Raw genomic sequence first — 24,680 nt, 5'->3', positions numbered from 1 at the left:
ATGTACAGTAATTTGATCTGCATTTAACTCATGCTGTTCTGAAAAAACACTACAATGACGGCATATCCCTTAATATGTGAAGAGGTTGGAAAAGAAACCTTTCAAATTGTTTATAAGATTCCAATTATGTTCCTTTTTGCAAGACCCCTGTTAGTGACTACATTGTAGGTTATAAAATGGGGGGGGGTTGGGTTAAAATAATATGAATACATTAAATCATTGCACCACTTTAACTTCTGACCTATTATGAAATAGTACTGTCAAGAATGTAAATACTATCGCCAATTCTTGATCATTTAATATCTTAATGCAAAATCCTTTATAAATACCTGTAACATACCCATCCTGATGTATACATTTCCATGTGACCTCCCTCTTTAAAACTATAATGCTTTGGAAAAAGAATGGGGGAACCATCAAGTTAGCAAAAAGCACTGGACTAAAAGATGCCGCTAACATCAAGTATGTGCATCTTACAAATATCACATAATGTCCAATTAAATAAACACATACAGCATATTACAATATGTAAATATACATTGTACTTGTGAACACAATAAGAGTATCCAAATTCCCTCAGATTAAAGTTGTAGAAAGGAAACTAAACTGCTGTATAACAGTCAAACACTTTTCTCCCATGGCAATCATTTGTTCTGCATGACATTGTAATAAATCTCCATGATAGAATCCAGCAATCATGTATTAAAATCTTTTGATTATACAAAAGTCTACCTTACAGGAAGATCAGTTGTTTACTTCAAAAAGCAATCTTTGCAAATATAAGATGTTTTCTTTTAGTATGTATTTATACATGTGATTCCAACAGTTTTTTTTTTTTTTGTAGAAACATACTCCGATGAAATGTAAGGCAACAGTTGTGAATGAACAAAAGAGTGTAGAAACATGGATTTCATCCAAAACACACCTTAATTTGTCAGTGTGCAATATGCTGCTTGCCATGTTTCAGTGCTGGTTCTGAGATTTAGTCCCTATCCTATGTAAAGAGCATTCACACATGGCTCCTGCACATACAGTATACAATGGGTTACTAACAGACTATGTATTAATTCAAATACTTGTACAACCCAAATTCCACTGCACAAATACTGAAAAACTAACAGCTATACAAATGTCTGGATAAAGGGTGAAAAACTGCAACTAAATAACTATTCAACACTACACAGCTTGCACGTAAAATGTAGTTTGTTCATTTTCTACACATGCCTTTCCAACGATAGAACTCTACCCTGGAGTTCTCAACATCTCTGTATGAACAGTGCAACATCTCTGGCTAGAATTATACATTTCACAGCTTTAAGAATCTGGCAAGAGATTCAAAAAACAAAAGGAAAGCTTGGCTCATCTACACATCAGCAGATTTTATGAGATGATAATTACAAATTGTAGTGTAGGTGTATCTGCAGTGGGTCATACACATATTGTTGACAGTTTTAATCTGTAAAACAAAAGTATGACTGGCAAGAGTCAGAGTGAAGTTTGCTTAAACACAGAATATTGACTTCTTGTATGCAATATACATAATATTGCAGTCAGTTCTCATAACTGGAATGATATTAATCAGAATGAGTTTCACCAGTGTGTAATATTTTTGATCAAGTGTAGCCCGAAGGACCTAAGACAATCTTCTTCATGTGCTCTTGTTCCCTTGACCCATTTTACCCTATTTGGAAGTTATTGGTTAAAGGCAAATAGCACTCGCCCCATCAGACTTTATACCGGTATGAAAGCCACTGCCTGCATTTCGGGTTTAGTACGCAGTTCCTTGTGAAAGGAGGCATTTCTGATCTACAATTGTATGTCTGCACTAAAATGAGTGAATGCTACTCATATATTATTTCAGTAAACATCTGATCTACCAGACGTATATCTGCACTCCCAAGATGCATCGTCTTTTGTCTTAATTTCATGTTCAGAATGATGACTCAGTTGATTACATGCACCTGTAAAGCAAATGTAAGCAAATGTCAGAATCAGATTGCTTAAAGTGAGGAACAATACTTGACATTTCAGATGTTTTGTTGAAGATACAACACACATGTAGCACCTTTATCTCTTTCAATTCCGAATTTAAAAAAAGTTCCTGCATGTTCCTGAAAAAACACAATTTCTTTGGGAAATGAAGTATGTACACATGACAGATATACTGGACAGTACGCTTGCCATTAATACACGCATACATGTACGTACCAATACAACCATGGTTTGTTTCGAGGATTGTTTTTCCCTTTCATGTGACATGTGTTTACGGAACAGCTGAAAAACTAAAGATGGTCCTGTGGATGAAGCTTTCACAAATTTCACAAGATGCCAAGATTCACCAAAGTAAAATGCATGTGACAAATTCTGTCAACACAATGCACTGAATGCCACAACAATGTTGCACACAACCATGGTCAACAATTTGAAAAAGTTGCATGCTGAGAAAAAGGCCTTCCGCTCAAATACGCAAAAGGTTAATGCCGCAAATATTTGTGGTTTTACAATACTTGGCATTCTCCTTTAAAAGATCACAGCTTCTTGGAGCAAACAAAGAGAACCCTTGTAGAAACTGCATTTACATGAAATGTTGCATTTGCTACTTCAACAACACAGTTCTGTACAATCAGGAATTTATAATAATTACAAAAATCATTGAAGCATTACATCAAAACAGGGGCAAAATTGGTGGATAAATCCTGCATGTGCACACAGCATGGACAATCTAAACTATACATAGTCCTACAGAGCATTTGTAAAAGATCCTTTTTATTATAGCATTTTTCTACTGCATTTTGAAATGACGAGAAGAGATGGAACACCAGTGATGGGTGACGGCTTCTTGCCTGGCGTACCAGATTCCAGCTGAAGTTGTGAAACGGGTCTCACAGCTGAAGAACTGTGAAGAAAGAACAACAACAATAAAATGTTTTTAATTAATGTTGCCATGGGAAGCCAGTTCAACCTAAATCAGTGACTTTAAAGTAAGAAGGAATTCGATAATAGTTATGGTAACATTTAACTCCATGCTTTCAAATAAAGTAGAGGAACAGTTAAAGGGATGGTATATAATTTTTTTTTGATATGAGGCTTTGGGTTTCCAGCTTTATCTGAGATAATGAGAAACCTCTTCTAAAATGTTAAAAAGCATGCAAATTTAAGAAGAATTCGCAGTTTATTCAGTGAAAATTACATGTAGTTTTAAATAGGCTGCAACATCCCAAACAAAGAGGCCCTAATGAAAGGCGGGATGCACGTTTTATCAGGACCACTTGTTTTACTTTATGTTTTTGATGTCAGCCATTTCAAAGCCAATTTTCATCAAAATAATAAACTTTTCATTCCTCTTAGAATTGTATGCTCTTTTAATAGCATTTCATTAGTTTCTAATTATCATTATCATAAGTTAAAGGGGCATAGTCCCGGTAGTGTAGAGGGCACTGTTGATGATACTGCTGATCACCGTTAGCATTGATACGAAGATTACCGAAGTTGAGCTGTCATCAAGAGTAAAGTGCGTCGGTGTTGCTACAGTAAGTAACGTTGCCTTCGTTGTCTTCTCTGCGCATCGCGCAGTCTGTAGTAATGCCAGGGTGCCTGCATATGTGCTTGTTATCATGACATCACAAAAGAAGTTTGCTAAAGCTGTCATCCCCCTCAGCCGAATCATGAGCCGAACTGTGATCGGACCACTGACTACAGTGAATCGGACTTCTTCGGACTCGGGGAAGTGGGCCAAAGCGTAAGCGCTAAAGAGGAGTCGATAGCGTAGGTCTCTATAGGAAACTTGCGCCGTGCGCCCGTGTACGCATTTGACTAAAATGCCGGGACCATGCACCTTTAAAACCTGAATCCCCATCTCAACCAAAATCATATACCATCCCTTCAAAGGAAGTACATTTGACAATAAAAGACAAAACAGTGAAATGATACATGGTGGAGTCTTGTAAATCAGGCCTAACTCTATTCATGTAATACATTCGGTGATTCCATCATATGAATATACCTTCTAATCAATTAAGTTACACTGAAAAGATGTGTTCATAAACAGTATGCAATTTTCTTGTTACAGCATAACATTATTCCACATGCCCTCTTGTTTCTGAACATGTAGCAAATTATACATTCACAGCATATTCTGCAATTCATTATGCAATATAATAACCCCTATATTTGTACAGTATTAGAATCGAGCAGAAACTGTAAAAATCAGAGTAGAATTAGCGATCATTAAGACAAGATTGAAGGCAATGATCTTGTCAGAACATTTACCTTTACCTGCAGCAATACCTTTAAAATTTAATCCTTTGGTCCTTTAAAGGGAACCCAAACCCAAAGAGCAATGTGGATTGAGTGAAAGCAGCAACATTAGTAGAACATATCAGTCAAAGTTTGATGAAAATCGGACAGTCGATCATTACAAAAAGTCTACACGCGAACGGTGACAAACAGATAATGAGCTATGACGTAGATCTGTCATTTGCATACCACCAATCACAGTGCATTACGCGTTAAAGAATAATACATATGCATGATGCAATCACGCGCCGCAAATGCTACGTTGAGCTAATGTGTTAATGAAATCCAAGTAGTAATAAAGACGCGCGCACCTATTGTCACGTCACAAATTTGCATACGCGCTACGTCACGATCACGCGTTGACCCGATGCGACCTCGTAAGGCCAATGACATTTAGCCAATCAGCGTAGCGTATTCAAGTGAGAAGGACGCAGGGATGCGCAATTGCTTTACTGTATGAACATATTGGTGAGTTATTCACTCGGGGCTAAACTGACATGGTTTATGAATATTGAAAAGGTACCGAAGGCGAAGTTTCACGAAATTCCTCCAAACTCAGTATGAATACACGTGAGTATTTGCTGCAACTTACTAGGCAGGCGCATTTTACAAATACAACAGGTATGGCAGTAAAATAACCCTCTCAAAATGGCCTTCAGGCTCACAGTTGGCACAGCGCGCCATCAATGTAAAATTGCGTGTTGTCCTAGAGGTGATTGCGTTTGAGTGAGAAATGACACCTAATTTTCAACTCGAAAGGTACCAATGTAAAATTTTCACAAAACTCTACAAATGAGGTAGTAGAGGAAGCTTGAAATCTAGATTTTCATAAAAACCAGGTGCATTTAAGCAAAAAGACATATTCTGGGAGGTATGAGTTCGTAAAGTCGAGAGTCCGTGTAAATGTCTTATACCTGATTGTGCGCTCTGCGCGGTGCATTTAAAAATGCTCGTTTCCTATTGAGGATGTCACCGCACTTTTTGTAATGTGGAAAAGTTACGAATTTTTTAAATCTTGGTGTTGGAACCGCTGGATGAGGAGACTGCTACAGGTTATGACATATGAGTGGACAACTCTATAAAGAAAACATAAAGGGAATTCTACAAAAATTCACTTTTCTAGCATGATGAAAGAGCACTTGACTAAACCGCTCTCAGAAAGCAGGGTGAATAATTGCCACTCGTAACATATGTCAGTACAAGTACATGGAATGTGTAATTTTCTGGAAAAATGAATTTTTGTGGAATTCCCTTTATATTTTCTTCATATTGTTGTCCACTCATACATCATAACCTCTAGTAGTCCCCTCATCCAGCGGTTCCAACACCAAAACTCATAACTTTTGCATCGACTGTCCAATTTTCATCAAGCTTTCACTGATATGTTCTACTAACGTTGTTGCTTTCACTCAATCCACATTTCTCTTTGGGTTTGGGTTCCCTTTTAAGTGCCAATTGACACAGAACACCCTGTAGGATTATACACAACATCCAAAGTCCTTGGCGCAGAAAGGATTAAACTCACCTCTTTTGACATACCATCTGCATATTATGCTTTAGATGGTTGACCCTTGACCTCCAGCTGCTTACAGCTTCCATGCATTGGTCATCATTGTGATGAAGTAGATATCCGTGTCAATGCTAGCGCTGACTGCGCTGTAGTAGTTGACAAATTCTTCCTTTGTCACCTGCAACAAGAAAAAGATATATTGTTCGTTGGCTGGAATTCACAACATAACTTTTAATGTAGTCCAAAGACTCAGATTGTAATGGCAATAAAAAGCTTTTGTTTTTTGCAATGAACCATCTTTGCTGGATGAGAAGGCTGTGACAATTTGCGATAAAACAGCACTGGAATAATGTGGAGAAACAAAATTCCACATATTATTATTTTCATTTTGCCAGCATTATGAAAGATGCCATGCCTTCTCCTGAAGACAGTGTGAATGATATTACTCAAATTATATGTTTATAGTAACAAGTTAAAGGAATATACAATGTATGCATACTTTTCATGTGAAATTATGTTTTGTGGAATTCTCTTATTTTCTTTATCATTCCAAATGTGACATGAATGGATGCAACCTTTCATATATGTACAGCAATGAAAGAACATGGATTTATCCACATCTTTTACAGAAATTCTTATTGAAGTGTCCAATTTCCTTCAAGCTGAACAGCTGTGTTCTTCTAATTTTGTTTGGTGTATATTCTCCCCCACCTCCTTTTTTTTTTTCTTTTTCTTTTTTTTTTTGGGGGGGGGGGGGGGTAATACATTGTACACAAAAATTTGCATAATGATAATACTTGAAACATATGTTAGTAACAAGTTTCAAGGAATATACATACAATGTACGTGTACTTTTTATTTGAAATTATATTTTGTGGAATTCTCTTATTTTCTTTATCATTCCAAATGTGACATGAGGAATAGATGTTCATGTACTAGTAACCTTTAATACAGCAATGAAAGAACATGGATTTATCCGCATCTTTTACAGAAATTCTTATTGAAGTGTCCAAGTTCCTTCAAGCTGAACAGATGTGTTCTTCTAATTTTGTTTGGTGTAAATTCTAGCCCCCCCCCCCCCCCCTTTTTTTTTTCTTTTTTTTTTTTGGGGGGGGGGGGAGGGGGGGAGGTAATACATTGTAGACAACAATTTTCATTCATATTGACCAACCCTGAAGGGCACATCTTATACCATCTTATTATCTGAGCTAGGACTATGCTGGATGTGTTGAAGACAATTATTATGGGCCTGCCTACAAATGCAATGTCTGGTTGGATTTTTACTATATATTTAAAAGTAGAAAAAGAACGGAAAAGCACCTCAATTTGAGCCTCACTATTCAGTCACATTTACTCACAGCTCCACTACCATTCTTTGTTAGAACAGATTTTTTTTTTCTTTTTAATTAGGCACTGTCACATAATAGGAAGAAAAAGTGCCTTTTTACTTGTGCAGTGCATCACAACAGTAAGTGTCATCCACATTACAGATGAATTAGCAAGCCATTTAGGTTCAGTACTCTGTGAAAGTGACCTTGAGAAAAGTGAATCTAGCCTTTAGAGAGTTCCATTGTCAAATAGAAGTGGACAAGTGAATTATCCTGCATCCATTCAAAAGAGAAGCAGGTGATGCATCGCCATAGCAACGATGCACACTCTTCCATGCAACCTGCAGTGCGGGGTGCAAGCCTTCAAAACAAATTATCATTTGAAGGGACTGGATCCGTGATAATGAATAGGGCTTTTATACATTAACAGTTATGAAGCAGTGCAACCCCTTGGTAGGAGGGGGAAAAAAACCCTCAGTATGGTACATGAACATTTGGAACTTGCCTGCATGCATCAATTACCTTTACATCCAGAATAAAAGATCTTTACAATGTAATTTCGGCATTACAATTATCTTCATCAATCGTGGATCTACAATATATCAAACAGGAAAGCAAAATTAAATACAAAATAAAATCACCCTCCCCGATTCTAGTCTGCTTTCATATGGCAAGAATGCCTATTTTGAAACATAATTCTAGTATAATGTATTAACTTCACTACAAGTCACAATATCAAAAATTTGCACAAATTGACATGTTCTCTTTCATTTGCAAATGCCCTTCATGATAACATTTGACAACAAAAGACCAGTTTAAGACAATGAGAGACATGAATAAAATAGGGGAAAAAAAGTATTTGTTCTCTTAATATCTCTTCATTACCTCTAAGAAAAACAAAGTGGGAAACTAAAGGGGCAAAATAAGAATTTTCCGTCAAGTCAAACTTCAACTGACATAGGAATAAAAACCATAAAGATGGTTAAATGACCAGATTTTCTTTATATTTCTTTCAAACTAGTGATTTAAAATCCATGCGACAATTTCAATCGTCGAACCAAACATTATTTACAATTTCCTAATTCCAAAAAAAAAGCTCAAATATGTACCATTTTTGTTAATCATTACTTCTCTTATTTCATTTGAATATAGATTTGACATAAGATGCTTTTCATTTTCCTCCATTATTTTTAGCATTCATTGGTCTTTCAGGCTTTAAAGATATCATAGAGATCAAAGGTTTGTTTTTGCAACTTAATTCATGTTTCTTTTTGTGTGAAATTTGTTGTTTGTTTTTATTGTTCTATGGAAGAGCACATACACATGAATGACAACTTGTTCAGTTTTGCAATTTTTACTTTTGTGCCCTGGAAGAGAAAAACAATGGTGTTCACTCATGCGTAAAGTTTCCCTTTTTGTTGACCTACCAGGTTGATAGCCAATTAAATTACCTTCAATATGGTATATAATACATTAGCTTTCAGCCAAATGTTCTATGAGAAATCTAAACTTGGAAAAGCGTTTGCTTTCTTTTTTTTTGAGTGTACACATACTGTGTATGTATATCACCACAGAAACAACTTTGGGGTTTACAGGCTGTGTACAATCTGTAGCAGGAAGAAGCTAATCCAAGGCACAATATCAAGTATCCTGCAAATACATGTAGTTTTGCAGGTAGAAACTGTACACTGTCAAAAAGGCTATCAGAAGATTGGTTTTCCATCAGCCAGATCAGAGGAATCTTACCAGCACCCATGTACACTGTAATTAAGATGTCTTTGGATAGAAAACTATCATTGCACATTGTACAGGCATGTCAATGGAACTCCATAATAATAAGACAAAATGAAACTTAGTACATGTAATATTAAAGAAATGACACTAGTAAAATTACAATGCAAAACTAGAAATGTCGCTACAGCGACTGGTTATACCCCCGCCAAACAACATTTCATAAGCTTTGGTCAAAACAACATTTCATAAGCTTTGGTCAAAAAACTGAGGAAGTAGTTAAATCCGCAAGATCTTTCCTTGATCTTCTGCCATTAATATGCCGTTACCATGGCAACGTACTTTCGGGTACTGTCGAAAAATGCGTCTTGCACATCTACAACCAAAGGCACACATCTGTACCAAGTTTCATGGAAACTGGGCAAAAACTGAGGAAGTAGTTTGCAACACAAAATTTTCCATCATTTTGGCTCATAATATGTGAGCTGTTACCATGGCAACATACTTTTTGTCACTGTCAAGAAATGTGTCATGCTGACCTATATCCTAAGACAAACATTCAATATGAATTCCATGAGAATTGGAAGAACACTGATGAAGCAGTTTTGCCATGAAGCATTTTGCCCTATATTTTACCAATAACATGCCGTTACCATGGCAACACTTTTTGCCACTGCGGAAATATGTGTCTTGCACATTAACATATTCAGATGAACATCTGTACCTAATTTCATAAAAATTGATCAAAAACTGTGGGAGGAGTTCGCGACGCAAGATTTGTACCCATTTTTGCCCATAATATGCCGTTACCATGGCAACGTACTTTTGGGTACTGTCAAAAAATACGTCTTGCACATCTACAACCCAAGGCACACATCTGTGCCAAGTTTTATGGGAATCGGTTGAAAACTGAGGAAGTAGTTCGCGACGCAAGATTTGCAACGGACCGACCGCCCGACCGACCGCCCGACCCGCCCGACCGTCCGCTGATTCCTATATACCCCCTTCAAACTTCGTTTGGCGAGGGTATTGACCGATTCTGTGACGCGCTATGTGTATTTTTAGCATAGGCGCAGCCATACTGGGTGTATCAGCAGACCCCCCCTCCGCACTCCCCCACCCCTCTCCCTACATTAGCACGCGCGCAGAATGAAAAACTGCTTTAGCCAATGGGCGTCTCGTACTGAGTGCGCGAATGCTTGCTTAGTGCGCGAACCTTTGTTACAAGTGCGTGATAAACATGTTGCCCCGGGGTGGGGGAGAGCAGGGGGGGTCGGCTGATACACACCATGGCTGCGCCCTGTGCCGTAAAATGTCTGCTGCCCTCAACGAACCCGAATCGGTCAATAATAAGAATCTCAGCAGGAACAGACAAAATGTGTCTGTTCTTGCAATGTGAAATGAATTAAAGAATGCCAATCAAAATAAAAAAAAAAAAATACTTCCACGTACATGTATGTAGCCACCAGTGGGCTCTAATGAACATCCAATTTCATTTTTAACAACGGTTACATGAACAAGCATATAACTGAGACAAAATCATAATGACGGCAAGAAAGAAGATTTTCCAGTACACTCTTGCAGCTTCAAGTCGTTTGCTAAGCATGCTATGCATGATGCATTCAATATGGACTAGAAGCACTGCACAGACCAATGACAGTCCCTTCATTTAAAAGATCAAATTATGATTCAAGTGTGTGGGCACACTATGCCTTTAATTTTGTGTGCATCACCCTATCTATCTACCATATTCTTTACACACTGTATTACAACCAGTGCAAAAGGACTCACAGCCATGAAAGTTGAGTTACTGGAGAATGTTATTATCAAATTGTTGTTTTTGACACAAACTTTACCTCATTATATTCAATCAAGCCACAGCAAGCTTGGCATGCTGTCTTCCAGTGCATTGTACAGTATGTGTATCACTTGAAACAGCATACGGTAAAAAGTGGATATTTTGCCCAAGTAATTTTTTACGCTTGGCTGGGTAAGATGAGTCTCAAATCTTTTTGGTTCAGTGGAATCAGAACATCAACTACTGGGACATACGGCAAGTGCAAATATTTGCATGCTTTTATTTTGGCATGAGTTTCTGGTTGCACAAAATGTCAACACCAAAAATATTTCCACTTTTGGTCAATTCCATTGTGACTTATTGGACAAAGTGACAATTTTTGGCAATTTCAAACCAGTATTTTGAGAAAATAGTTGCATCAAATGCATTTTTCTCAATTCACGGTTAGATCCATCATATCACAGTTTATGAAAACACCATACTTAGTTTGAAAAGTATCATTGCATTACGTACAGCAACGAAAAATTGCTGTAGTGACTTATGGGACATCTGAGGACCACCGTTTTTCATGTGGGAAAGTAAGTTCTGAAATATTCTTACACACAGAGACTCTGGAAAGATATTTTCTTTCCTGAAAGTAGCAAAGGGTTGGTGCTTACCCTGAGCCAAGTGGTATGAATATCTACTCATTGGTACAGTAGCAGGATAGGGAAAACCAGTGTGACTGATGGGACACAAAAATGTGACTTATGGGACGCTATCAACTACCACATTTTGAGATTGAGAGAATAATATTTACTGATGCCGGAACAAGTTCTAGAACATCATAAAACCAATCTATGACCAAAGAACATTCAGAAAATAAGCCATCTGAGAATTACACAAGCTGTATTATGGTCATAATAGTGTATCAGAAATGATACATAAATTCTGCACAAATTGGCAATTTTCATGAAAAATGAAGGTTTTTCGGACATAACTCCACTCCACGTTCACCGATGTTCACAAATGAGGTATCAAAATATCCGTTGTGAAAGGCTGCTTTGAGTAAACAATACCAGATCATCTAATTAAGCTTGATTAATCATCTATACTCAATAGTTTGATTATCATAAAATGCAACCTTTCCGTGGAATTGACCTTTTACATTACTAGAAGTTTGTTTGCAAATCACAATCACACAGTTACAAGTTGTAGGCTAGGTATTACAGTGTGTATTACAAGGTTACTCAACGACAAAACACTAAATGAATGTCTGTTTTCAAACTTTCACGATTTTCCAAATGATGTTTGTCCAACTCTGACATGAAATTTCATCTGTTTGTTGCAATGCTTTCACTCAGCATTCCGAAAACAAAGAAAGACTCGAACCTGATGTTTCAAACGGCCTTGAAAAAGATGCCCTTTTCATGTCGAGCCCGCTTCAAGTTCGCAAACAAAAAAGGAAGTACACTTGTACATTGTACACTGTAGTGTGTGCAGTGCAAATGATTAGATGGTGACAATAAATTAATGAATGACAGAAGTAAACAAATCTAGCACAATCATATCTTTAGAAGCAACTTACAGGGTGAGGAAAGAAAATTTTGACTTCACACAGCAAGGAGTGGAACTTGAGGACATTAATGCTAATTTATAGGTTAGTGTACATCATATATTATGTCTTTAAACACAGCACAGAACGATATCTCCAATAGGAAAAGGTGAAAATTTGACATTGAGGTCACAAATGATTTTACATGGCGCACAGCAAATATAACTTTAGTAAGTTGCAGAGGAATAACTGAAAGGAGAAGAGAAGAGAAGAGAAAAACCACTCAAGAGCAAAAGAAATCCTAGATCTATTACCTTGCCATCAAAGTTAATCTGAACAAGTGGAAATGAGGCAGTACACTATTTATAGCACCTTTTGACAGTAAACATGCATGTGAATTTATTGTGATATCAAAGGGAAGAACTACAGAAACAAGAAGGGAGCTCTGGCAATACTACGCACTCAATTTAGTCCTAAACTCACTGGGAGCAGTTTTACATACTATCAACTTCATACCTCTGTTCAGCATATAAAGAAATTAATATTGAGTAATATCAATTATGACGCGATAAAAAAACATCAAAACAGAATGTATCTACTGCCAGAGAAAATGCATTTTTGACTGGTTCATGTTTCACGACACTTAAAACATGTAGGTGCATATATGTACAAATACATGTACATACATTGTACAGCTATAGAAGTACAATTGACACTGGAATGGCAGGGGGTATGTTTCCTATATGAGTGTATTCCCACTGTGTGCCACACAGCCAAATTTGGTCTCTATAAAGCATGCTGTCAGCCACAGGTACAATACATTGTACCTTTTGCCCTGAATTCATACAGGCAGCTTTATAAAAACCATGGACATAAAACAAGTGCAAAATGCAATTTTCATATGCACAGCCTGTTGCTTACATTTGTACAATTAGATGTCTGTTGGCATCTGGTCATCTATGTGTGTATGCGTTTGTAGTGCACATTATAATTATATATAACTATACATAATTATATTATAATTATATATAATTATCTGCAAACTAAATTGAAATCACCTTGGTTATTTCCAGTCATAGTCTAGACTGAAGATTTTTTATTTTTTTCTTATTTTTTATTTTTTTTTTTTGGTCCTATTCTGTTCTATGAAGGACACATGCAATAACAGCCATGGACATTTAATATCTAATATTATTTACAGGCAGTTGTAGAATACAAACCTTGCAGGCACACTGCTATCATATCATGCAGTATAAATGGGACTGAAAGTCAGTATGAATAGATGTTTTTCAAATTCATGAATTTCTTCCGTCGAGATGTTTTCATTGCAACTGATTGACAAATTGCCCTACATCGACGTAAATAAGCACTGAATTGATCAGTGTTTTAGTAGTAGCCATGATAAAAAATCATGGGCGTACATACTCGAGCAGGATTCGAACCTACGACCTCCTGATCACCGGACAGGCGTCATCTCCACTAGACCACCGAGCTTTCGCCCGAAAGCAAGTGTTGGTTCTATCCTTATAGCGTGCAGCGGGTACTGCTTTGTTATTCAAATTCATGAATTTCTTCCGTCGAGATGTTTTCATTGCAACTGATTGACAAATTGCCCTACATCGACGTAAATAAGCACTGAATTGATCAGTGTTTTAGTAGTAGCCATGATAAAAAATCATGGGCGTACATACTCGAGCAGGATTCGAACCTACGACCTCCTGATCACCGGACAGGCGTCATCTCCACTAGACCACCGAGCTTTCGCCCGAAAGCAAGTGTTGGTTCTATCCTTATAGCGTGCAGCGGGTACTGCTTTGTTATTCAAATTCATGAATTTCTTCCGTCGAGATGTTTTCATTGCAACTGATTGACAAATTGCCCTACATCGACGTAAATAAGCACTGAATTGATCAGTGTTTTAGTAGTAGCCATGATAAAAAATCATGGGCGTACATACTCGAGCAGGATTCGAACCTACGACCTCCTGATCACCGGACAGGCGTCATCTCCACTAGACCACCGAGCTTTCGCCCGAAAGCAAGTGTTGGTTCTATCCTTATAGCGTGCAGCGGGTACTGCTTTGTTATTCAAATTCATGAATTTCTTCCGTCGAGATGTTTTCATTGCAACTGATTGACAAATTGCCCTACATCGACGTAAATAAGCACAGTGCTTATTTACGTCGATGTAGGGCAATTTGTCAATCAGTTGCAATGAATAGATGTTTATAGTTAAAAGTAATCTCTTAATATCTCAAGTGGATATACCAAGAATTTAGTGACACATTATATGCAATTCCACAAGATGTTCAAGCTAGCTTGAGGAGTTAAATGAAATATCTAGAGCAGAAGACATTTCTTTAATATATTCATTTATTTATTTATTACATTATCTATTTCAACAACATCAGATCTAAACCATTCAGGAATTCATCAGGAGTGAAGTTTAACAAGTTTTCATGAATCAGTGTTATCAGTACTAGTAACAATATGGGGCCTTTAAACAAGCTTAAAAGCTTTGCCTGTACATGTTGCTCCTCCACCTGCTGAAGTACTGTGAAACACAATATTTTTCGCAGCATGAAATTCTCGCTAATTGGAGCTGACAGCCTTTTACACGGCATAAAATTTTCGCTAATTGGAGCTGACGGCCTTTTCCACAGCATAAAATTTTCACGAGTTACCTCTATTACCATTAAATGCATATAGTGTAGACAAGAACTTTCGCGTGCATTCTAATTTTGCGAATCTCGGCTCTCGCGAAAATTCACAAAATTAAAATGCACAAGAACATTCCTCGTTTTACAGTACCTCGGCCGATTTGAATGTATGCATCGCTGTGGAAGCAAGCACAGGTTCTCACCTTGCCATCCGCATTGTTTGGCTCTTCAAACGACTTGAGGTACTCCTCAAACACCCGTGCTTCCTCCCATTCCCCGTTTTTGTACTTGGGATGCTCTCTGGCATTGTAGACCCCTTTCAGGTCCTTGACCGTCACAACACCATCCCCAGTCTTGTCCATCTTGGCGAAAGCTTTGTCAACGTACCTTTTGCGCGACTCGGACATTGCAGGCTGGATTTTTTTTTTTTTTTAATGAAGAGGAGAGTCAACAGAACATACGTTAAACTGCTGTACATACTGACTCAAACATTTTTTAGTTACATTGTATGTCCAATGCTGTAAAGACAAAAAGAGCAGGAAGACGTGATACCACAGCCATTAAAATAATTGAATAACACATACCAAAATATCAACAACATGATAGTAAATTCACTGATTCTTAAAGCCCTCAACATTTTCACTAAGTTGGGCAGGTGTCATTTCTAGCCAAAATTCCCTACATGTATTGTTTGTACAGATTTTATTTTTTTTTTCTCACTTTTGCATATAATACAATACATTGTAAACCGGGTAGTTCCTACTGTACATGTATGTATGCAAGTATGTACAGTGTAATCAGGGCTGCACACTACACTCAATTTTTCTACTGGTCCGACCTGTCTGTCAGACCAGTAGGTACTCCGTTCCCCCCCCCCCCCCCCCCCCACCCCCCGGCCCCTTTCTTTTAAAATACTGGTCCAACAGTGGTGATTTTTACCTGTCTGGACCACTAGACCAGTGCCAGTGTGCAGCATTGGTGTAGTTTTCCTGTTTCAACCCTTTCTTGCAAGATTTTGATTCAAGTAGTATGGGTTGCAAAACATTACAATAATTATGTGAAAAGGCGAATCTTAAACTCTAAAACTACAACCTGTAAGTACATGTATATTTAGTGATTCCAGAAAGAGCAGAAGAAGGCATCACACAAGTTTGTGGAAAATCATGCAATCCTTTCAAATCTCTCAAATAAGGAATCTATATAAATGCAATACAAAATCAAGTGTTCTTTCAATTTCTGCCAGCAGAGCAATAGTATAAGAAATACACTTCCTTTTATCATTCTACTAGTATGACAATTTGGAACTCTTGTCTTGTACTGTCCTTATTCGGTGATGGTAACCCAAAAATGTCCAAATATCCATATCTTTTGAAAGGACTACCGGTATTCAACTTTCCTTGAACTTTACTGATGTCCGACTGACATTGCTACATTCCCTGAATCCACATTATTGTGGTTAATTCCCCCTTTTACATAATCAAATGCCATCATATGGAATTACAGAGCACATTACATGTAGACATCTAGCTGTGACATCAAAGGTTGAATATTATTTGTTACCCTCATGCTGTGGGCTGTTTATTCAGACTTTTACCAGTACCCATCTTTACCACTATCACTGGGAGAGGGTACTGTAGTTCATAAGTGTTTGCATATTTAAATCCTCCATGAAATCATACGTCACAACATAAAAAACACATATGAAATGTAAAGGATCATTCTCCCTACCCGGACTCCCAGCAAGAATTCATCGAAGCTCAGCGATCCACTTCCGTCCTTGTCAAAGTAGGCAAAGAGCTCCTTCTGCTTCTCTGGAGTTAAAGTCACTTTAAAGTCTGTGAGACCCTCACAGAATTCCTCAAGGTTAAGGTTTTTGTTACCGTCATCATCCATGATTCGAAACTGCCTACAAAAGGAATCCATTACATGTAGGTAACGTTAGGCAAATTATGCACACAAAATTGTTCATGTTATGAATCACTACATTAAATGTCGCAAGAACAAAATTCAGTGCCTTATAGTATACATGTAGATGCATCAATTTAAAAAAAAAATCATATTTATTCTAAGGAAATCAATATGATTAATAGTGGACTTACGAAGTTCATCATGTACAGCTCTGTAGTTTGACTTGGTATGAAAATTTAGGGATAATACAATCAATTATGCAAATTAGGTTGTGCTCTATCCAATTAATATATGAGATGAGATGTCCCATTATATGTAACAAAATGAGAACATTCGAGTAAGGTTTTTTTTCTCTCTCTCTCAAATCAACATGTTAAGGCTAATGGAATGATATTATGGGAAGTTATTGCTTACAGAAGTTGAAACCATCTACAAAAAGAGAAAATAGAAATACAGAAATAATAGTTTTCATATAAAGGAAATTGAATTAAATATGTAACGTCTATACGTTTATATGGGACATCCCCATACACATTATGTATATTGCAGGTGAATGTGCCAGTAAGTAGCCACACGTACAATGTAGCTACACCAGGCTAGGAAGGTCTCTCAGTACACGAATGGTCAATGCTCCTGCAGAAGGCATCCTGATTTTGCAACCACTCTTGAGTAAATACTATTACATAGAAACTTGAGACAAATACAATACTTGACAGTTCAATTCCAAAGAAAACAAATGGGGGGGGGGGGGGGGGGGGGGGGGGGTAAATACACATGTACACAATTGATGTAAATCAGCATTAAGTAGAGGACAGTGTACCCTGGTACTGGTGTTACATGTACATGTACAGTATACAGCTTGAATGAATTAAAGAGAAATGAATCCCAAATTTAGGCCTACGCCCTAAGATGGAGATTAAGTGACTGCAGCAAATTTAGAGGAAAATTGGAATTCTTGGATACATGCACATTGTATGTAGTCTCGGCTAACATCCCCAGTATTTGGTCATTTAAGCTTTTTTGCAATATTTTTCAAACTAAACTAATACATACATACGTCATATCTACAGCAACGTATGTGAAATACAGTTGAACCTCTCGTATCCGGACAAGACGGGACCGGGGCTCATCCAGATAAGGGATTTGGCCGGATACGGGAGACTCAATGCTTTCTACATGTACTACACATGTACTGATGTAGCCCATTGTAGATACATGTAGTATACCACGTGTAGTAATGTGTATACTGCAACCTTTTCATTGTTACACTCAGTAACAGACCCTAAAATAGAGGTTCGTTTTTGCAAGAATGAAATCATTTTCTTTTATAAGTTCTTGGGATGATTTACCTAATTAATCATGAAGAAATGTATCAAGTAGATCTTGAAAATAAACAGTACGAGTCGACGAAACTACGCTTCAAAATTCGATCATCACGGCTCGGCAAAGTCGACTGTAGGTCGCCATTGTTAGGTGGTCTCCCTCTCTCTCTTTGTGTGTGTAGGGGAGAGCGGGGAGAAGTGGGACATTATTTCAAGTTCGCCGATTTTCTTCTTATATCTTTTTATAGAAGAGATGATTACACTTCCTTTCGGGCTTGCATGAAGGTTCATATGGTAGGTAACATAAAGAGCTATAAACTGGGGGTGGCACTGTTTTCAATTTTCTGCAGTTAATAAAAAGAAAAAACCTTATTTTGGGGGAGAAGTTGACCCACCCGTGGGTCAAGTGGGACAACGGCAAGGGAGAAATGGGACGGTGTTTGTAAAGTGTGACATCCTATAGAAATGTCGGAAATGCCAAAGTTGGAAGGCGTAATGAAACATTGGTAATGAAAACAGTCAAACATGCTTTAAAATGATCTTTATTTTAACAAAACAAGTTTGAACAACATGTTTGAAAATCTGAACTGTTTTACATGTAATGCTATTATTAGGGACAAATGGGACACGTTGTCCCAACTGTCCCTCACATGGCATATACATGAATATGTACGACTGCTCAGTAACCACGCAGGCATTTGTCAAAAACAAGTTATATTAGTTGCATATCAATAAGGCTCACCACCAGCTTCAATTGTGTCCTTGAAATCATGAATACAAAGACAACAGGTTAATTAGCCTGATTTCAAAAAAATGTCATATTTTGGGGAAAATTTTCAATAGCAATTTATACATACTTAGAATTTGCCGAGCTGCATGGCTTTCTTAGTGTGATGTATGGTTGCTAGGGGCTTATTGTAGATATAAGCCAATCGCTGATTGGTTGAACAGTTTTTGATTCAGAGAACGTGTCCCACTTGACCCGCGTCCCAACTCACCCCGCTCTCCCCTACTGTGTGTGAACAATTTCTGAGTGTTCAATTATCAATATCATTCATTGCTCAGCCAATGACTCGAAACAATGCATGTCTATCTAGTCATATCGACGGCTGTGTATGGACCTATATGTGGCAATGCGATATGAGAGGACTCGAGCGCATAATCTGTCCATGTTCTTGCGATGATATGGGGATGTTTGGGGATGTTAAAATGTCTGAAGGTAAGCAATTTGGAAGGAAATTTGATGAAATGTATGTTAATCATGTTAGAAGTAATATGTACAAGTTTGTAATTCATGTGTGTTTGTGTAGGAGTTCTCAAGGAGTTGGGAATCCCCCTTTCCTCCAGTAATTATTTAAAAAAAAATAAAATCACGGCGAGATTGCGTCCGTATAATAGAGAGATCCGGAAAAGGGAGGCCGGATAAATGAGGTTCAACTGTATATCAAATTTCTTTAATCTCAATTTTCATTTTGTTGATTATCACACAGAATTTCACAAGATCCCAAAATATATCACCTTGAAAATTCCCCAGAATACGGTCACCGCGACCAGTATTCAGTCATGCGATATGCGCGTTCAAAGTCAGTGCGTGTTCCAGGCAGCTGAAAAATGCGCCGCGCGCTACCTTGTTGGCGCAAAATTGCATCAGCGACGTTGCGGTGCCTGGTGACCGAATACTGGGGAATTGGCACATTGCATTCAACCCTTGTACATTGAGACACTGTATCGGCACGTACGGAAATTTTGTTTTTCTTTTGCGTTTTTGAGGATACACTGTACCATCACACTCCAAGCTTGCGACAAGCAAAAAATCCCACGAGAGAACGGCATATCCAATTTCTCGATTTTTAGCGTTTTAGGCGACCCATATTCTTAAAACTGGGCTCAATCCACACACGCTTTTGGAAAGTAGCGCCGATTCTGCACTTTTGATGGTAAAATTTGGGATTTTGGATGGATTTTTGGAGGGGCCTAAGGGAGTTTCCTGTTGTGAATGAGTGTGCAAGTACAGTCTTGTATGTGCATTGATGTGATTTGCATATGTTGTGACAATTGAACTTACTGGCTGGTGACAAGTGATAAAGTGACCGAATACCGGTAGCTGACCGAATACTGGTACCCTTATCCTACATGTAAAACAAAACTATGGCTCATCCTCGTACAGTATTTACAGCCAAGAGGTAAACTCAGCCACTTGCGCCCTCATTACAAGTGGCCAAGTTTACCCATTTACAGTAAATTAATTGCTACTTTTGCCTTGCCTCTGCCAAAAAGGGCTTGGCCTCGGTAAGTTGGACTCTTTGGCTGGAGAGAGAGATCATCCCGTATAATAAACCAATTTAATATTGTTAAATCCCACCCTCCATCAGTGTGTTTATTACCCTGCTTTAGGAGCAGTAGCTGTAGAAGTTATTTAGTTTAGTGAATAGGGAAAGCGTTCCTTTTGGGACAGTCACCCCAATTACACTAGTAACGTTAGTAGTAGGATGGTAGATCCAATTACCGGATGCTTTTTTTCGTGGCTTTGAATTCCGTACTCAGAAGATGAAATTTTGGCTAAAAATAACACCACTTATTCACAGACTCCTGGAAATTACGAATTCAGCCTACTTATGTCAATTGTTCGCTCCAGTTTTCAGAAATTATGCTTCAATCATACCCCTCTAAAAAAGTTGTCTTTTTGTGCAGTGCAAAATCGCATTGTATTACCGGACACGATTTTCGCAATGAAATACTCGACATCTTTTGCACCTACTTGTAGTCCTTGCACCAGAATCACAATTCATCCCACAAATCACCATATACATTCTCGTCGAGCGGATGACAAAGAAAAAATCGGCAAATAAGGCTCAAATTTTGTATTTTACGGTAAAAATCAAAATGTCTGTCTTGAACATTTCAAACAGTTCACGCAATAAAACCTTGTGAGAAATCGACAACACCACAACTTCTATTTTACGTGCTTTGTCTATGGGAGCTGCATGCGCGGGTGACGAGTTGCAGACCCCTATAGCACATAACTATTCTGCATCGTTCGCGTTTGAGGACGATAGCTACAAATTTCCGATATCGATCAGTGAACTTTTGGTTCTATTGGAATCTTCAGCATTTTTCCTGTATGTGCGTGGGATTTCATAGAATTTCAGTCATGAAATGTGATTCAAACATGCATAAATATTAACTATGACGAGGTGTGGGTCACTTAACTTTAAATTTGAGGTAAAATGTGAATTTCTTTGGGTTTTTACATTTTTATGTCGCTTTTTTTGCGATTTCGGTCCACACAAAGTTCTGTGAGGCTAATCTATGAAGTCTCGCGCGTACAGAATGTCATTAGATCTAGTACGCAAAAATGTGCGTGTCTGGTAATACCATGGTGTCCGGTAATAGTACCATGCTTGCATACATGTATACTGACTGTTAGCGTGCTACAGTAGTTGACCAGACAAGGTTCTATGTCTAATTCCGCAAAAAACTTCTCATTTATAACTAGAAAAGCACTCTGAGAGCGCAGACCTCCGCCAAGCAGTTACTTTCCACCGATGATCTTGTAAAGAGATTTTTCTCCTCTCCACCACTGGGGAAGTTCAAAGCTCTTTGGGCTCTTCCATAGAGATCAGTGATATCCACCGATTGGTACACATGCTGAAAAAAAATTGCCCGATATCCCAATATAGAAGCCTTTGTTATGTCATAAACCCTCAGCTGCACGGCGCGCCTCGCCCTAGCAGAAACTAGAGCACGCACTTTAGTGCGCGCATGGGCAAACCTCAAATACAATTGTACGCGCAGCCTGAACTCCCAAGTTCATTGACCCTACCTGCCAAAATATAAAAAATCCTTCATAAATTCCCCAAAAATTCTCGGAATACTACCAAAAGTTAATCGTTTGTTACTTGTGTCATTCTCAACCTTTCCTGCAAGTTTCATCCCAATCCGTTATTTTGCACACGGACAAACTACAGTGTAACGAACTAACGAACTAACTAATTAAGGGTGTGTTTATGTATGGTCAATTTGCGAAGGCAGAATCAGCGTTTTGAAACGCTGATTCAAATCGCTGATTCAAAACGCCGTTCACGGGAGCACTGTTTATGCTCACTTTCTTCGAGCCTTGGCAGAGCGTTTGCGATTGCTTCGCTGACCTCAGCAGAGGCAGGTCAAATTGGGGAGCGCGCTGCAATCGGTGGCCTGGCCTGGGAGAGCAGCTGGGAAAGACATGCATATGCACAGTACATGGGAAAATTGCACAGGCCAGGGTAGCTGGCTGGACGGGCGCGCGCTTTTTCACGTGAACCGGAAAGGCGTTTCGATGACGTCACTCTAAACGTGTATAGAAACGCTGTTGCATTTATGCTTCCCCGTCAAACATGATTAGTCAGAAACGCTGATCGTAAACGCACCTTTTTGTGCGTTTTGATCAGCGTTTTGAATCAGCGTTTCTATCGAAATGAGCATGAACGCAACAGCATTTTGCACTAATCACGTTTCAAAAGCCTGATTTTGGCCCCCAAAATGGAAGCATAAACGCACCCTAACAAACAAACCAACGGTAACAAAAACATACAATATGTATTGTAACCTCCCCCCTTGGCGGAGGTACAGTAATTATGACATTTGCTGGGTCATTTTTTCAAAACTGACCCAGCAAATGTCATTATTATAAATGAGAAGTTTTTCGCGGAATTAGACATACTTGTCCGGTCAATTACAGTAGGTGCCTAATGCTTACACACAGTGGTGGGTCATTGCAGACCTAAACTTTTATACAACTCTAACAACACGTTACCTAGCTTAACCTTGCTTGAGATACGCACAACACTAACACAGATGCACGCACTCACTAATGTATACAACCACACGCGTGTGTCTTTACCATCCAGCCACAAGAGTGTGGTTGTAGCCGTGGCCAGAGTCGCTGGATACTGCCACACTCGTGTGTTATGTGCATATATCCACACACATGGATGGAGAAGCTTTACAGTACAACCTTGTACATGTATATTGCGTAGCAGGGAAACACGCGCACACGCTGTGCTGTGTGGCCACATCAACACGCGATATTGATGTACCACCGCAAAGTGATGAACCTACATGTACTTCCTAGATTAACCTCATCTAATATTATCTCACCATCTAGACAAATTTACTTTTTGTTTTATTCTCTGTATTTGATGAGATGAATTTAAAGTTACAATTGATTTCGGACTTTGATTTTAATGATTGAGCATGCATCGTGTCGTTATTGAGACTTGACCTTCGTTCGTTCGGGTACATCGGTACTTGCGAATCGCGCACCTAGCATACACAGCAACCGGCGCTCGGGTCCCTGCAGGGGTGGGCGGCGCAGCACAACTGCGTCACGATGTAGGGCCTACCACCAACAGTCTAGCGGTGTCAATACGAAGTCCCCCTATTAGCGGCAGTAAAACTTTGCTATTACATGTGTAATTCTAAACCTATCGTATCAAGCAATCACAATGAGAATGGAGTGGAAAAAAAAACTGTAAGAAAACAATATTAGAAGGTATGAAAATGAGGTTACTTTCATCGCTTTGCGAGCAAGCTTGTTGCGTGGTGTTCATGTGCTTGACACGCCTCGAACGATGATCTGCTTCTCCATGTGTGTGTGTGTAGCACTGTTATATGTACACTGTACATTTAATACACACAAGTGTGGCTGTATCCAGCAACAAGGCCATCATGGCTACAACCACACGCATGTGGTTGTGGTTGGATGGTGAAGACACACGCGTGTGGATGTTGTCCCAAAAGGAACTCTTGCCGTGAATAGTCTCTAGATATAGATAGAATTTAATCTACATCTTCCACTACATGTAAACATTAGTACTAAATCTAACAGTTACTTTAATAGAATCTAACGACACGTTACAGGTAGAAATTGGCCATGGCCCATGGCCATGCATTGATTGTATTGCCGACAACAGTAACACGCTCGTAGTCGTACCCGTACCCGTACGTGTCGTGGAGTCGTACCCGTACCGTAGCGTAGAGACTAAACCTGGCCTTTCCATTTAATTTTGACAAAGTCTTGCCCATGCTGCACAATACTTCTAAACATGCCCCTAAAACTACGAGAAATTCTAGTATTTTATTAGCAGATCTAATCTACTAACGAGGTTAGTATTGCCGTCGTTTGAAACTATGTGGCCAGGCCATGCAGCTTGCAGGATCGAAGCCGTGCGTGACCGTGAGCCCGGGGCCTCGCGTATGGACCGGAAGGGCGCAAGTACAGCTAGACTATTAGAGGACAGTGCGGTTTCGGGACGACTATCACGACAAAACACGCATTTAAAAAAATATATATGTCATTTACCTTCCCAACGATTTGATACCACCAGGACCTCGTTTTGCCAGGCTGGCTTTCAATTCTTGTAAAGCATCCATTCTTGTGCAGGATTTTTCCCCTTTTTGCTTCTTCTGTATCTAGCACCAATTCACACAGTCACAGCAGCAGCTGGTGTACATACAAACCACACCTAAAATATCGATATATACCGTGTATGTATTGTACAATGACAAGCGCGCGCGTGGATAAAAGATCGTAGTACGATCTTTGGATACATGTTA

The 24,680-nt window shown here is 38.7% G+C and overlaps 1 protein-coding gene across 1 annotated transcript; it reads right to left on the bottom strand.

Moving 5' to 3' along the window:
* Window positions 1-532: 532 nt before the first annotated feature.
* On the bottom strand, window positions 533-24,572 carry LOC139716850 (calcyphosin-like protein). The gene is made up of 5 exons (XM_071628383.1): window positions 24,427-24,572; window positions 16,585-16,762; window positions 15,060-15,269; window positions 5,822-5,984; window positions 533-2,896 (listed from the first exon to the last, which is right to left on the bottom strand). The coding sequence occupies exons 1-4, from the start codon at window positions 24,495-24,497 to the stop codon at window positions 5,883-5,885; spliced, it is 561 nt and encodes a 186-aa protein (XP_071484484.1). The 5' UTR covers window positions 24,498-24,572; the 3' UTR covers window positions 533-2,896; window positions 5,822-5,882.
* Window positions 24,573-24,680: the final 108 nt, after the last annotated feature.

This window comes from Diadema antillarum, unplaced genomic scaffold, assembly GCF_040938485.1.
Source record: "Diadema antillarum isolate AM-2024a unplaced genomic scaffold, OU_Dant_1.0 scf00000070, whole genome shotgun sequence".
Taxonomy (NCBI): domain Eukaryota; kingdom Metazoa; phylum Echinodermata; class Echinoidea; order Diadematoida; family Diadematidae; genus Diadema; species Diadema antillarum.
Note: the sequence above shows the minus strand (reverse complement) of the source record. Positions and strands in the feature narration are given on the sequence as shown.

Excerpts from the sequence above, each read along its gene's own strand:
- LOC139716850 (XM_071628383.1), bottom strand. The coding sequence starts at position 24,497 with ATGGATGCTTTACAAGAATTGAAAGCCAGCCTGGCAAAACGAGGTCCT. Across the intron at positions 16,763-24,426 it reads GGTATCAAATCGTTGGGAAG|GCAGTTTCGAATCATGGATG; the intron begins GTAAATGACATA and ends TTCCTTTTGTAG. Across the intron at positions 15,270-16,584 it reads AATTCTTGCTGGGAGTCCGG|CCTGCAATGTCCGAGTCGCG; the intron begins GTAGGGAGAATG and ends AAAAAAATCCAG.